Source organism: Nicotiana sylvestris, chromosome 11, assembly GCF_000393655.2.
Source record: "Nicotiana sylvestris chromosome 11, ASM39365v2, whole genome shotgun sequence".
Classification (NCBI taxonomy): Eukaryota; Viridiplantae; Streptophyta; class Magnoliopsida; order Solanales; family Solanaceae; genus Nicotiana; species Nicotiana sylvestris.
Window position 1 is genome coordinate 163,501,707 of NC_091067.1, and position 15,136 is coordinate 163,516,842.

The following is a 15,136-nucleotide window of genomic DNA, read 5'->3' on the forward strand; positions in this document are numbered from 1 at the left end:
AAAGGCTCTTTTCCCACAAAACTATTTGGACGGAAAATATGCCCATAAAGAATCGTAGAACTAGTTCAGAACAGCAATGATATGTATCATTCCCTGTATCTAGGAACTGGTTTTCATTGTCACCCCTGTTACCAGCCTTAATGCTAAGGTAACAAAATCAATATTTCAATCTCTCTTTTGTCAATTTTGGACAATACGAGTGGCATAAGCTGTTTCTTATAAACATGCTTTCGAGAAGAAAGTCATGATGAGTGCTGACAAGCCATTCAAGTTTTGTGGTATATAATATGTCGAAATGTTAAATAAGAATAAATACAATATTGATTAGAGTTATATTGCTCGGACTCTTCAAAAATGTCATCGTATGCGTATCAGATCCTCCAAGTGCCGCAATGTTTTCGGAAGTTCGAGCAACGTAGGATTAGAGTCTCATGCGTATCAGATTCTCCTTAAGATTTTAGGTAAATGCTTGAATGTTAGAGTTATATGTTTGAACTTTAGAGCAAATTTTTATCAATTGAGTTAATACCAACACTCAGCAAGGAAGAGAAATCAGTGAACTAGCATATCAAAGACACTCTTAACACATTAACATTTAGCTTTCTATTGAAATTACTTCATGTAATTAAGAAAAAGATAAGAATAACTTCATAAATTTATGAACTGACTGTGCAGTCGAATCCAATTAGTCAACTAATACTTAGACTGATTATAGGAAGCAATGATATAATTTGAGACCATGAACTCAACTAATAATCTCTATGTAACAAACTATAGATAAATGAAAACAAATAAGGTTTGAGTCTCAAAAGGAAGAAAACTCATGTCTTTATTCATATGGTAACAAACACTTCAAGAAACATCATAATAAACTATGAAAGACAAAGGCTTATATTTGCATCTCCAGCAACTTATTAGACTTGAAACCTGAAATGTTCAAAAATGAATTAAGAATTAGAGTTAAAATGGTTAGATCATAAAATATCGATAATCAAAAGAATCTGCATAGGGATCAAGTTGAATACCTGGACACACTAATGTCTTTTCTTGTGCTTTTTCATTCTAGTAATGATTTTGTGTTCCAATTCTACAACCATCCTGAAAAACCATAATGGATTTTGAGTTGACAGCATTATGTATATTATGGACAGTCCAATAACTAGTCCACAACCATAACCCATGAGAACCGCCTGCCAACTGATTATTGATGAATCTTCTTCTTCTCCTTGATCTAGCACAACTGGAGTTGTCGCTTGTGTTACTCCGTCATCACCACAACCTCTTGAGAGTGGAGATCCACGTAACCCATCATTCCCTTGGTATGAATTATTTTCAAAAGTATCAAATTGATTTCCTTTAGGGATGCATCCAACGAGATGATTGTAAGAGAGATTTAAGACTTCAAGTGATGTGAGGAATGCAAATTGTTGCGGGATTCCTCCACCAATTTTGTTAAATGAGAGATCCAATGATTCAAGTACAGATAGATGTTGCAGTGATGGTGGTATGTGACATTCCAAGCTATTGTGAGATAAGTTCAACATACGAAGTCCAATGAGACCTCCAATAGTACTTGGAATACAACCTTCAAATCTATTCCTTGAGAGATCGATAATCATGTTACTAGTATTCAAAACTCGAGGAAATTCAAGTGTCAATCCCTTTGTTGTAAATATCAAATTAGATGCAATTTGTACATTTGCACTCCAAGACCAAAGTGTACTCATGCTCTTATCAATTAGTTTCATGGCTTGGAATTTCTCAAAAAGGCTTGCTGGTAAATTCCCACTAAATGCATTGGATGAAAGATCCAGAATTTGAAGTTTTGCAAACAAGTTTCTATTCCTTGAAGCTCTGATGGACCCATGTAGCTTATTTGATCTCAAATATAAAATCCTCAAATTCGGTAGGATTCCCAACCATTTTGGAAAAGTGTCGTTTAACACGTTGTTAGCCAAATCAAGTAGTTCCAAATACTTGCAATTGATCAAAGATCCTGGGACTTTCCCCTCTAACTTATTCCCATACAATTTAATGATTCTAAGATTATTTCCAGTACTAAAATTTGCTTGAATTGTCCCACTAAGATTATTATTGCTTATATCCACAACCAGAATACTATCTATCTCACCCAAACATTCTGGGATTGTTCCCTGTAAATTATTACTTCCCAGATCTAACAACTGCACTGTTTTAAGATTGCAGATGGTTGAAGCAATCTGTCCACTGAGATTATTTTGAGAAAGAAGAAGATATTGTAGGTTCTGCTGGTTTAGGAGTGAATTTGGAATAGGACCTTGCAGCTGATTTTGTGTTAGATCAACGGTCCACAATGTTTTGGACTTGAACTCTTCAATTTTGCCACTGAAATGGTTATTGCTCAAGTCTAACAATTCTAGTGATGAGATGGAGAATTCACCGGAAGGAATTGGACCATTTAGGGAATTGGATGAAATATCTAAGTACTGAACCTGTGTCCCATTCAAGCACTCAAGTCGGCCGCTGAAGTTGTTATTTCCAAGCAATAAGGTGTTGAGCTTACCGAATCTGAAGAGCTGGGAAATTGGTCCTTCAAGTTGGTTATCTTCAAGGATCAAAAACTCTATGCGAGTTAGATTCCATAGAGGTTTTAGAATAGGCCCTGAGAGATTACAAGAGCTTATGTCCAGTCCATTCAATGAAGTTAAATAGCTAAATGATTCAGGTATATTACCAGTACAATTCACACCAGAGAGATATAACTGCGTGAGAGATGTACTGCTATTCCATTTGGTCATTGGAAATCCAACTGTAAGCTGGGTATTGCCTGATAACGAAAGAGATTTCAAGTTGGAAAGGTGAAAAACTCTTTCAGGCAATGTCCCATATAATTGTGTGTCTGGAAGTCGTAGAGTTGTTAAATAAGAAGAGAAATTTAGAGGAAAGGTGGAGGAGATGTTCACACGGTAAAGCTCAAGCTCTCTTAATTGGGTCAAGTTCTTAAGGAGCAGTTCAAAATTGTGAGGTCCAAGTCTCAGATCATCATCATTGATACGAAGAACGTATAACTTAGAAAGATGAGAGATTTCTAAAGGAATTTGACCTGAAAAGTTTGAATTTGATAAATCAAGATGTGTCAAACTAGAAAACTCACCAAATTTAGGCGAAATGTGTGATCCGGAGAAATTATTACGAGATAAATCAAGCCTTTTGAGACTAGAGAGTTTGAAGAGGCTACTGTTAGTATGAAACTTGCCTTGAAGTTGACTGCAACCGAGGTCAAGCTCAATCACTTGTCCTGTTGTCTCGTCACATTTAACTCCTTCCCATGAGCAACAATCCCTGCTCCTATTCCATGATAGTGTTGTTGGATAAGATGTGCCACAGTAAAATGAATCAAAAGCGTCAGGATTTATGGTAAACATCTGTTTGAATTGGAGAAGAGCAAGAGCTTGATCTTTGGGGCACAAATGAGTTGAGGATGAGGAGAAAGTAAGTCTACAGAGATGGGCATAAAACATAAACAACGCAAGTTTTCCATAACCCATTTCTGCACTATAAAGATCAAAACAATCAAGAAATCTTTGCTTTGTTCCTCTATTGAATAATTCTGAAGTATATATAGCACAAAGCAAAGAAAATCTACTACTGCTGCTTTACAGCAATCACTTCCAGGAAGCTCAACAAGTCATTTTCAGTCAAATTTTTAGTTATCAATTTGTATATATCTTCTCTGCACTTGTCAAGTAATTGGACAAAGATTTAAGTCAAAAATATTATGAAAATAATTTAAGTCAAGTAATTGGACCGAAGTATGACAAAAACATTTCAAGTCAAAAATTCAAATAAATTAGGATTAGTAAGGTAAGGTTTAGCCCGGTTTGTGTTGCCTTGGTCCTATGCCTTTGGAAAATATCCACACGGTTATGAGATTATATGCCCTCGTGAGACGTTGCCGACAGCTACATCATGAATCCTCTACATGAGGCTGTCATCATAAGGCAGTGTGAGGCGCAGAGGAGTGATTATATAGCCAAGGCATATGAGTATTTTCCTATTTGTTGTATTTTTCTGTTCTTTTATTAATAAAAAACTTAGCCCTAGGTGCTTGCCTAGCGGATTGCCAAAAAAAAAAATTAAAAAAAAAATTAGGTTTAGTTAGTTAGGATAAGAGTACTCCATAGACCTTGACTTACAAGTCAATAATTCATAAACAAATTCAGTACGTAGGACAAAAAGGGGAAAATAGGTCTTCGTTTTCGACTGATATATTCATGTTTATTTTTATTCATAATAATTTCCAAAGATGTAATGAGAATGTTACAGAATTCCTATTTGGTATTTATAGTACTATTTTTGTAGATCATGCTCAGAAGATTAGTCTATTTTCACTGTCAGAATTTGAAATACATACTATATGTTTGTAGATGTGACATTAAACTATGTTAATTCATTTTGATTGATATAAAGCTATTCATTATTTGGTTTTCTCCATCATACAGTTTCAATGTAATTTGGAACTATCTTACACCATTCGTTTGTATTTTTTTTAATTTCCTCCCAAATTAGGAGGATCTATAGTGTTTCCACACTTCCCTTTCAGCGTGACTCGAACACAGAACCCAGAACCCAATACTATTTGTTTGTAGATGTCGGGCTATGTCTTTTTTCGCAAACTGTATTGTTTACCTTTCATTGGGATTTATTATTATGATTTAGACTTAATTCGTATTATTTAATTTCTTTAAAATGAATTGGGAAGGTGTCGGCTAGTATTGTCTTCATGAGAGGCGCCATCATGACCGGGTCCGGGTTTAGAGTCGTGACAAGTTTAGAGAGTTTTGTAACTTCAAATTCCAAGCAATGATGATTTCTTACAGAAATTAAAGAATGAAAGAGAAGCTGCTAAATCTATTTCCAACTCCTTCTCATTAGAATCACCGTCAAACGGATATGAAACAGCAGAAGAATTGTTTCCTCCTGAAAAAGATCAAACGGATTTAGAACACGATCTATTTGAAATTTACATAAATAGATTACCAAAATTTAAGCTACCAAGGACAAGTGGCAGCTATATACGGAATGCACGAGCATTTTTAGAGTCAACACCCGACATCACCAGCAGCTCCGCTTCAAAAATCTGTACGCAATGTACATAAGTGTAGTATCAATACAACCGACCCCATGTACTGGTAAGTATTTTGTCTAATCTCGTCGAAGTAGTGATGAAGCTTTTTTTTTTTTTTTTGCTAAAAGATACTTTCTGATAAAACATGTACCGTAAATCAGCAATAGAACTATACTATGATATAATAAAGATGAAATTAAACAGATACGCAAAACAATAACCAAGTGTTAACAGAGATCACAATTTGGCATCATCAAATACCTCGACCAATCTTTTCCTTAGAATGAAACCAATAAACCACAACCGTCAATTCTTAACTTTTCTAGCATGAGGAATGTACTCAGATATCAAGTCAATTGTATGGCAACACCCTTCGTGCTTTTATCTCATCCTCGCCCAATTTACGTATAGCAGAACCAACCGGATGATAGAAATATCGATAATAGGAATTACAAAGTAGGAAATACACAAGTAGCTATAATGAACGAGGATATATGTCACACTTCCTTTTTCCGCCCCGAGAGGGTACAAGGGAGTTTTTTCCAATTAAAGGACAATCGAAACGGGATTTGTTTGTTTATTTCAGAGTCGCCACTTGGGAGATTTAGGGTGTCCCAAGTCACTAATTTTAATCCCGAATCGAGGAAAAGAATGACTCCATATTACAGTCTGCGTACCAGAAATCCGGACAAGGAATTCTGTTAACCCGGGAGAAGGTGTTAGGCATTCCCGAGTTCCGTGGTTCTAGCACGGTCGCTCAACTGTCATATTCGGCTTATTTATCTGATTTTAAATACAATTATGAACCGATGTGCCGATTTTAACTCTTTACCGCTTTTATTATATTTTAAAGGAATGTGAACATCGTTTAAAACATGTCTTTGGATTGCGTCACATGAAATGCACCCGCGATCCGGAACATATTTTTATTCGATGTTTTAGGATTTGGATTTGGGTCGCATGAAATGCACACCCGAGTTTAAGAAGGTAAGATTATTAAAATACGCGTCTAAAGCGATTAGCGTATTATTATTTCTGGGTAAAGCCGTGGAATTTTGCTAAACGGCCGATCCCGAGTAATAAGTAATTAAAGCATACATTTTGTGAGGGCCCCGCAATCTGTGCATTTTATTTGGCGAGGCTCGTCTCATTTTATTTAAAAGGATAAACCTACAGTGACTACATTTCTTCTATTAAGTTTGTCTCTAAAAAATAAAAGAAAATTTCTCAATTAATTACATGCTGAAAAACGTAACTTATTAGTTATTAAGTTACGGCTAATGTGAATGGAAAATTGCGATCGAGTTTGTACAAAGAAAAACTGCTTTCATTCTATATTCTATTATTCAATAATACTAGAACATGAGATAGATAATAATATCAAAACAACCTTGATTAATTTAAACTAATATTATTAGATGAAGAAGTTATACATATGCAACCCCATTACTCATTAATCAGTCAACTACATTTTTATACAAAGGAAGGAAAATTTTATTCAAACACAAATCCAAACAAAAGGAATTCAACAGGGACAAGAGCCTGATTAATATTTCATTTCGCTTCAAACCGAGAGTGTACAATTGTGTACCTGGAAATGGCAGTACAAGAACAAAAGAAGGAGGAGTCAGCAGCAATAATAACACAGCAACAGCAAGTTCGGTAACGCCGCAAAACCAGTAACAACCAGTAGAATAACCCAGCAACAGATTGAAAAATCAGCAATGCCAAAGTACAATCGCAGTCAAAGCAGAAGAGAGAAAGATACAAGATGCAGTAGTTTCTGATTTTTGAATAACACTCGCAGAAAAGCAAACAGAATTGTTCAAGTGAAAATTCAAATTGTCTTTCTCTTTTTCAGTCTAAAAGCTCTCTCAAGTGTAAAAGTCTGTCAATAATAATCTCTAAGTCTAGTCAATAATGTTCAACCTTAAGTCTTGTTCTACCCCTCTAATTCAAGTCTAAGTCCAGTCCCCCTAAAATGTGTCAAATGACTCTTATTTTATAGCAAGACCTTTGTCTTGAATCCCCAACCCGAAATTATTCCCCCAATGACATGCTTTGTCCCCACTACTTAATGTTTTCTTTATTTTAAACTTTGTCCCCCATGCCTATATTAAATAAATACATCCACCCCAACCCATTATAATTTGTCCCCCATGCTTAACATAAACAAATGCAATATTCCTCCCCATTATATTTTGTCTTGTCCCCCATTATGTTAAACAATTATATCAAACCCCACTCCATTATATTTTATCCCTCATGCTTAACATAAAGAATCAAAATAATATTCAATTACCAAACTACCCCTCCGACCTTATTGCAATTACCATTTTACCCTGAATGCAATGCAATTTACCAAACTACCCCCATCAGCTCTAAACAATCAATTAATCATAACTTAACCAAAATATAGTCAATATGACCAATTTCTCAACAATCTTCAACAACAAACCACATGAACACGATGAACAACACAACTCCAAATTAATGGAAATAAATTAACCATATCGGGAACCAATCCTGGTTAACTTAGACCAAAAATGGATGAGCAAGGATACAACAATACAAACAACAAAATACATGATTCAAACTAGACTAACAAATCAAAGACAAACATAAACTCACATTAAATCACTGGATTAAACATGAACTTCAAACAAAGATGAACATGAACTAAATCTATTTTTTAAACAACAAACATGACGGATTCAAATGATTCAAACAACATTAATAATTTCTTGAAAATTATATAACAACACATGAAACAAATTGAAGAAATAATTAATTAAATTTCAATTTGAATCTAACAAACATCAAACTAACAACTCTTTTTTTTTACGAAATAAATAAGATTAACATGACATAAACATGAAAAGCAACTAATTAAATTTCCATTTGAAATCTAAAAATTAAATCAACAAAACACATGAACAAACTAAAAAAATTAATTCAAATGATAGACATGAACAAAACAAACATTTGCCGATTTTAGATTCGAGAATATCAAAACAAAATACGGACAAAATAAAACTCAAAATCAAACTAACCGGAAATGACCCACGACGAACGGAAATGGAAAACTCAGACAGAAAACTCGACGTACAGGATCTCGACTCGATGAAGAACCCTCGAACTTTGCCGGACTTTAACCGGACTGCCTTGCGTCGCCAACAACAGTACGATGGTGAGCAACCAAACAACAGACTCATGGAGTCGTCAACGACAGTACGCAGCAGTGAAGCATCTGAAGCAGACGCAGCTGGCGATGAAGAGAAATGGACGCAACAGCAGCTGGCTAAAAAAGCCATGGTTGTCGAGTTTGAAACAGAAGCAGCAGCAGCTGGAGGTCGACGACGCGATGGAAGCCATGGCTGCCCATGTAGATGAGGCAAAAGAAGCTGGACGAGGGAGCTGGAGCAAATACTCGACAGCAGCGTCGAAGGAAAATGGCAGAAGGTCGACGGGCTGGACGCAGCTGGCCGCGACAACAACGTCGATGAGAGCTGGACGCGGCGGGGAGATTTTCGGCCTTGGGAGCTCGACAGTGGACTGGCTCATTAGCTGCTATGGAGAAGATGGAGCAAAGGACCGTTCATGGTGGTATAGTGGAGCTCGATGTGAAGCCGATGTTCGACGAGCAAAATGCAGCAACAACGTTGCTCGTCAATGGCGGACGGTGGAGGGGTCGTTTAAGAGGGTGAAGAAGATGAAGACGTGAGGTGAGCAGGAGTTGGTCATCGATGGGGCTGGTGATGGGCAGCCATGGACGTTGGGACGAAGCTGCAAGGGGCAGCCATGAGAGCTCATTATTTTGGAGCAAAAGTGAAGAAGAAGAGAGGGGATGGGGGCGGGTGAGTTAGTGTTTTAGGGTTTTTGTTTTTTTTGTTATTTTTTGTTTTGTTTTGTGTTTTGAAAAATGAAGAAGGGTGTTGGGTATTTGGGTTAATGGGGCGGACCGGGTCGACCCGGTTTGAAATGGACCGGGTCATGGAGAAGGTTGGGCAATTATTTGGGCCTGGGGTTGAAATTTGAAGAAGTGGCTCAATCCGATTTTTCTTTGTATTTTTGTTCTCTTTTCTTCTTTTATTTTCTAAAACTAAATTATAAAAATACTTAAATTATTATTAAGAACTAAATTAAGTTATAAAAGCGCAAATTAACTACCAATAACAATTAACGCACAATTAAGTAATAATTAAGCATAAAATTATTCATTTGGACATTAAATGCTAAAAATGCAAAAGATGCATATTTTTTGTAATTTTCATTTTTTGTAAAACTAATTTAATTACTAACAATTGTAGAATTAAATCCTACATGCAAAATGCGACATATTTTTGTATTTTTTATTAATTTAACAAATAAGCAAACACAGACAAATACAAATAATTATCCAAAAATATCACAAAATCTCACAAAATTGCACACCAAGGAAAATCATTTGATTTTGAATTTTTTGGGAGTAATTCTCATATAGGGCAAAAATCACGTGCTTACAGCTGCCCCTCTTTGCCCGAAGACACGAAGGGTTTTCGTGCAAAGATAAAGCGAGCGATTTTTGCCCATCCGAGTACTCCGTGTGAAGCATTTTTTGAAAAAGATTTAACCGAACCTTTGCTTCAAAGGTTTCCTATATATCCCTGGCTAAAGGGGAATCAGGTTAATGTAGTTCGAAAATTTTTGGTAGCTGGGACTACCATGGGACTGCAATGTTACTGCTGTTGCATGCTGTTATCACTGCTTACCGATCTCCTTGTTACACCGTGCTTAAAAGAAAACAAGAAGTTAGGCTAGACTGAAATTTGTTCTTGTTGCCTTGCTTTCTTGTCGGCTTGTATTTCCTTCGGTGCTTTTCTTCCGTGAATTTGGGAATGATACTGGCCCTTTGCTTTTCTGAATACCAGTTTTCATCATTTTGCTCGGTCCGCTAGGGACATGGCTTTCTTCATCAAGCTTTTCAGCGGTTCCTCTGGTGGGTACGACTCTCTTCATCAGACTTGTTATGTAAAGACTGAAATGTATGCCTCTGTTATTATGGGCGGGCTCCCAACTTCAACACTTGAAATGAAAAGACTGAAATGTATGTCTCTGTTCTATGGGCGGGCTCCCAACTTCAACGCTTGCAAAGTAAAGACTGGAATGTATGCCTCTGTTCTATGGGCGGGCTCCCAACTTCAATGCTTGAAATGTAAGGACTGAAATGTAATCCTCTGTTATTATGGGCGGGCTCCCAACTTCAACTCTTGAAATGTAAAGACTAAAATGTATTCCTCTCGTTATACAGGTGGGCGCCTGGTATGAAATTTAAAGACTGAAATGTATTCCTCTCGTTATACAGGTGGGCGCCTGGTTTCAAACAAACAACTTTTTAAAATAAACGCCATCCCTCTCTTCAGGCGGGCTCCTGATTTCAACAAACAACTTTGAAAATAAAACGTCTTTTCTCTCTTCAGGCGGGCTCCTGATTTTAATAACTTTGAAAACAAAATGCCATTCCTTTCTTTAGGTTGGCGAGATTTAAACAACTTTAAAAATAAACGTCATTCCTCTCTTCAGGCGGGCTCCTGATTTTAACAACAACTTGGGAGGAAATGCCCCTCCTATGGGTAAAATAAACTTAGGAGGAAATGTCTCTTCTATGGGTAAAACTAAACTTAGGAGGAAATGCATCTCCTATGGGTAAAATAAACTTTAGGAGAAAATGCATCTCCTATAGGTGAAACTAAAGCAAACTTAGGAGGAGATGCATCTCCTATGAGTAAAATAAACTTTAGGAGGAAATGCATCTCCTATGGGTGAAACTAAAACAAACTTAGGAGGAAATGCATCTCCCATGGGTAAAACTAAACTTAGGAAGTGTGTCTCCTATTGGTAAAGACGTGGAATGTATTCCCTCGTTATACAGGTGGGCGCCTAATGGTAAAGACACAAAATGTATTCCCTTGTTATACAGGTGGACGCCTAAAATATGAAATGAACAGACAAAAAGTATTCCTCTCGATATTCAGGTGGGCGCCTGTCTTCAACAACAATTTAGAAAATAAAATCCTATTCGAGGGCGGATGAACCCAAAATAGTTCGAGGGCGGATGAACCCAAAATATCCTGTTCGAGGGCGGATGAACCCAAAATATCCCGTTCGAGGGAGGATGAACCCAAAATATCCTGTTCGAGGGCGGATGAACCCAAAATATCCTGTTCGAGGGCGGATGAACCCAAAATATCCTGTTCGAGGGCGGATGAACCCAAAATATCCTGTTCGAGGGCGGATGAACCCAAAATATCCTATTCGAGGGCGGATGAACCCAAAATATCCTTAAAACTTGAAAATGTCTTACCTCAAAACTTGCTGGGGATTATTTTGTTGGGGATGAATTTTCCTTTTCTTCCTTCCCCATTATGACCCTCTTGAAACTTGGTCGAAAATCTGTCGAAGATGCTTCTACATCTTGATGATCCGCTGGGGATAACATTGCTGAGGATAACTCCGCTGAGTAAATATGTTATCTTACTCCTTCCAGAACTACTTCCTCTTAAGTAGGATGTTTCATTCCTCTGCAAACTACTTCCCTTTTTTTTATTCTTTTTTTTTTATTCTTTTTTTTTGTTTTGTTTTTGCATAGCTTCTTCCTTCGAAGACTACCTCCCTTGAGAGTCGTTTTGCCTTTTCCCGAAACTGCTGGGGATAACACTGTTGGGGAATTATTTACTTACCTGTTGGGGGATTCTGATTCTTTCAGAACTAGTGCTTCACTCTTCAGAAGGCTGTTGGGAATGATGCCGGCCTCTTGCTTTTCTGAGCTCAAGTTTCATCCCTTTGCTGGGGAACAACTTCCTCCATTGAAACTTATTATGTTGGGGGCAACACTAGTTCTAAGACCACTTTCCTTGAGACTGGCGTTATCTTTATTCTTCCCAGAATGAGTACCTGACTTCCAGAAAATTTTCTAAATGGAAGGAAAATTTTCTGCCCCAGTTTGATAATATCCCTTGTGCATGCATTTCTGGCATCAATGCCATTTCCTTTACCTGTTTCAAATCAAACAAAATTTGTTAGTTTAAAACATGGTGGTTGGTTGTGATACTCCTACTAGGATGGTTTTTTTCCCTTTCTCCTTCCTTGCTCTGCGTTCCACAACCCGTTGGGGATGATATTATTTGCTGGGGATAATCCCTTTTTGTTGAGGATATCCCTCTTCTTTTGTGGCATAGCTCGGAAACTGGCATTTCCCTAACCTTTTAGTCTAGTATGAATTTCCCACACCATGCTCATTGCTCTCTTTGCTTTGTCCACGGGCCTCGGCCTTGAGGTTTATAACCTTTGATTTCGACAAGGGTATCCTCTTGACACTCGTCAATCCTTTTGTCAATTCCCTTTACTGGGGATATCTTTTTTGACACTGGCCTCGCGCTTGTTCCTTGCTGACTATACCACTTGGATGTACTAGTCAGATCTTACCTTGCATATTTGGAAAGCTGATGGCATATTTTGAAGTCAATTCACACTTGTTCTGACCAAACAGACTCTATTGGGGATTTTTCTATGAAAGGAAAAAGATAAAAGGGAACAGAATAAAAAGACAAAGGAAAAAATGACTCTTTAACAAAAGAATAAAAATCTATCAAATGCAGATACCGACTCTAATGGTCATGACATGCGCATGTGGCCTATCCTCTACCGCCAATCATCTTTCAAGATCTTCAATTGGCAATTCCCCATCTGATTCTCAATCCTTATTCGACTTGTAGTGCCCGAAGGGTTTTCACTATCAAGTCTCTCTCATTTTGGTTTTTCTCTCAGCTTTCATCGCCTTATGGTGTCCGTGAAGATTTTCACCGATAAGACTCTCTCATTTGTATCACTTTCCAGCTGGGGATTCGGAGTGTTGCCGGTATGACTCTTTCTGTTGGAGATTAGAGTCCTTTCTGCTGTGGAACAAAATGTTAGGTTCGCCGGTAAGACTCTTCATTTGTCTGACTTGGCATCTTTTGAAGACTGATCAGAAGGTCTTTCTTTGGACCGTAATGTGGGTTTTGGATAGGGCTAGAAATAAAGGGTATTAAAGGCTCAAAAATGCATCGATTTTGGGTTATTAATTACAACCTTCGGAATTAGATTTATTTACAACAAACACAACCTTTGCCCCAATTTCTTGCTTGGGGATATCTTAATTGATTTTTTTTCATTTTTCAAAACTATGACCGAGCCGTGAAGCGCCTACGTATCCTCTTTGAGGAATCAGGTCAAACGTAGTTCCCAATTCCTCTTTTTTCATTTGACTTTCTTTTGTTTTTTGTTATCATCATTTTTCTTTTCTTTTTTCGTTTTTTTTCGTTTTGTTGTTTTTTTTTTCTTTTTTTTTTTTATCTTCCATGTTTTGTGTTTCTAATCTGTTGTTACCGATTCCGAATGAGGGGTATGAAAGGAAAATAAATAAGGCTCAAAAGGGGTAACGAAGGATAAAGTGTTTAGGTAGCAGAACAAAATATCTTCGTCATTCCAGTCTTCAAAACATGCCCAGTGCAAACAACATAATTAAACAAAGATCCGCAGTCTCTTCTGATGGTGCTGGACTTGACAATTATATTCAACATTTGCTTTTCATTTGTCACTTCTAAAGCACCGTTGGGCGACACTCACTCTCATTACCATGAAAGGTGAATCTTGCTTTTAACGGTTTTCTTTATGTTTTACTTGCCCTAGTTTTGTATGACTCGGGCTCCGAATAATCTCAAACTGTCCTTATTTCCTTTAAATGTTCTGCTCACCTTTCCGGGGTTTTATGATTAACTTTAAAGACTAGGCCCAAACTGTGTGCGCATGTCATGTCACTAGAATCGGCGCGGAACAAAATGACAAAAGGACTAAACAAAGAGATGACTAGAAATAATAAAAGACCGGATTTGCTTTAGACTACCGGTGGAATGGTTTGAACAACAAGACAAATGAAACAAACCAGAATAAAATCCTAAAACAACCTGGGCAAACTTAAACAAACCGCTATGACAAAACGGAAAGATAAGCGGAAAGATATTGACACAAAACAAAATCCGAATTACAACCTAATAATCCGAACAAACAGAAATGACAACAAAATAAGCCACCACAAGCTTCTCTCTTGCTAACCAAGGAACGGAGCGTCCTCCCACTTTATCAAAATTGGCATCTTAGCCACTGAGCTTCGCATCAGTATTGTCCAGACCATTGCCAACTTCGATATCATCAACCTTAGTCAACAATTCCCCAATAGGATTCGAGTGCTTCTGCTATCAGGCCCAATCCCCGCAGAGTGTGTATCATGAGATGCAAGTGAAGGACTCTGAGTGTCATTGTCCGGCTTACCACAAACCAACCACCTTAACTTTATTTGCGAAACAAACAGGTTAGAATGGACTCAGTCGGTCCTCATTATTAACAACATCTTTTTTCTTTTTCTTTTTTTTGATGTTTTCCTTTTTTCTTTTTTTGCATTTTTTCTTTTCTCTTTTTCTCTTTTTTTTCATTTTTCCTTTTTGATTTTTTCATTTTTTTTTGTTGTGGTCGAATCTTATGGAGATTGTCTACGTATCATGACCCCGCATGAATCAGACCTTGCGTAGTTCGGACAATAAAAGATAAGTAATAAATAAACATTTTTTCTGGAATTTCCAACTTTCAAATTAAAACAAACTTGATTGCAAAAGTTGAAAAACTAACCATGCTAACCGACTTTTGACAAGAGACAACAAACGACCTCGAAAATCAAATAACTCGCATACTCTAATCAAAGAATTACAAACTCAAAAACAAACGGCCAGTTCCTTTCCCCGTTTGCCAAATGCAACCCGACGGTTATTTCTTGCAAATGTGGCCCCTTCCAAATTTCACATAAATTTTGAGGCCGAGGAGGATTATTTTATGACACTTTACAAACTTGTCCGTTCTTTTTATGAAAACAGCCTTTCGACAACTGAAAGATACTCTAAGGCTATTTCGGCAAGAACGGTTTAAGACGCGGCCGAAGCTGGCTCGGCTTGTTTTTGA

At 37.2% G+C, this 15,136-nt stretch overlaps 1 protein-coding gene across 2 annotated transcripts; it reads right to left on the reverse strand.

Annotated features, from left to right (window-relative positions):
• Positions 1 to 811: 811 nt before the first annotated feature.
• Positions 812 to 3,645, reverse strand: LOC104235566 (receptor-like protein Cf-9). Of its 2 annotated transcripts, XM_070163124.1 has the most exons (3): positions 3,134 to 3,644; positions 1,026 to 2,641; positions 812 to 927 (listed from the first exon to the last, which is right to left on the reverse strand). In XM_070163124.1, exons 1-2 carry the CDS (start codon positions 3,525 to 3,527, stop codon positions 1,035 to 1,037), a joined length of 2,001 nt encoding a protein of 666 aa, XP_070019225.1. In that variant the 5' UTR covers positions 3,528 to 3,644; the 3' UTR covers positions 812 to 927; positions 1,026 to 1,034. The 2 variants fall into 2 exon arrangements, with proteins under 2 accessions (XP_070019225.1, XP_009787655.1); XM_009789353.2 differs by having other exon boundaries at positions 1,026 to 3,645.
• Positions 3,646 to 15,136: the final 11,491 nt, after the last annotated feature.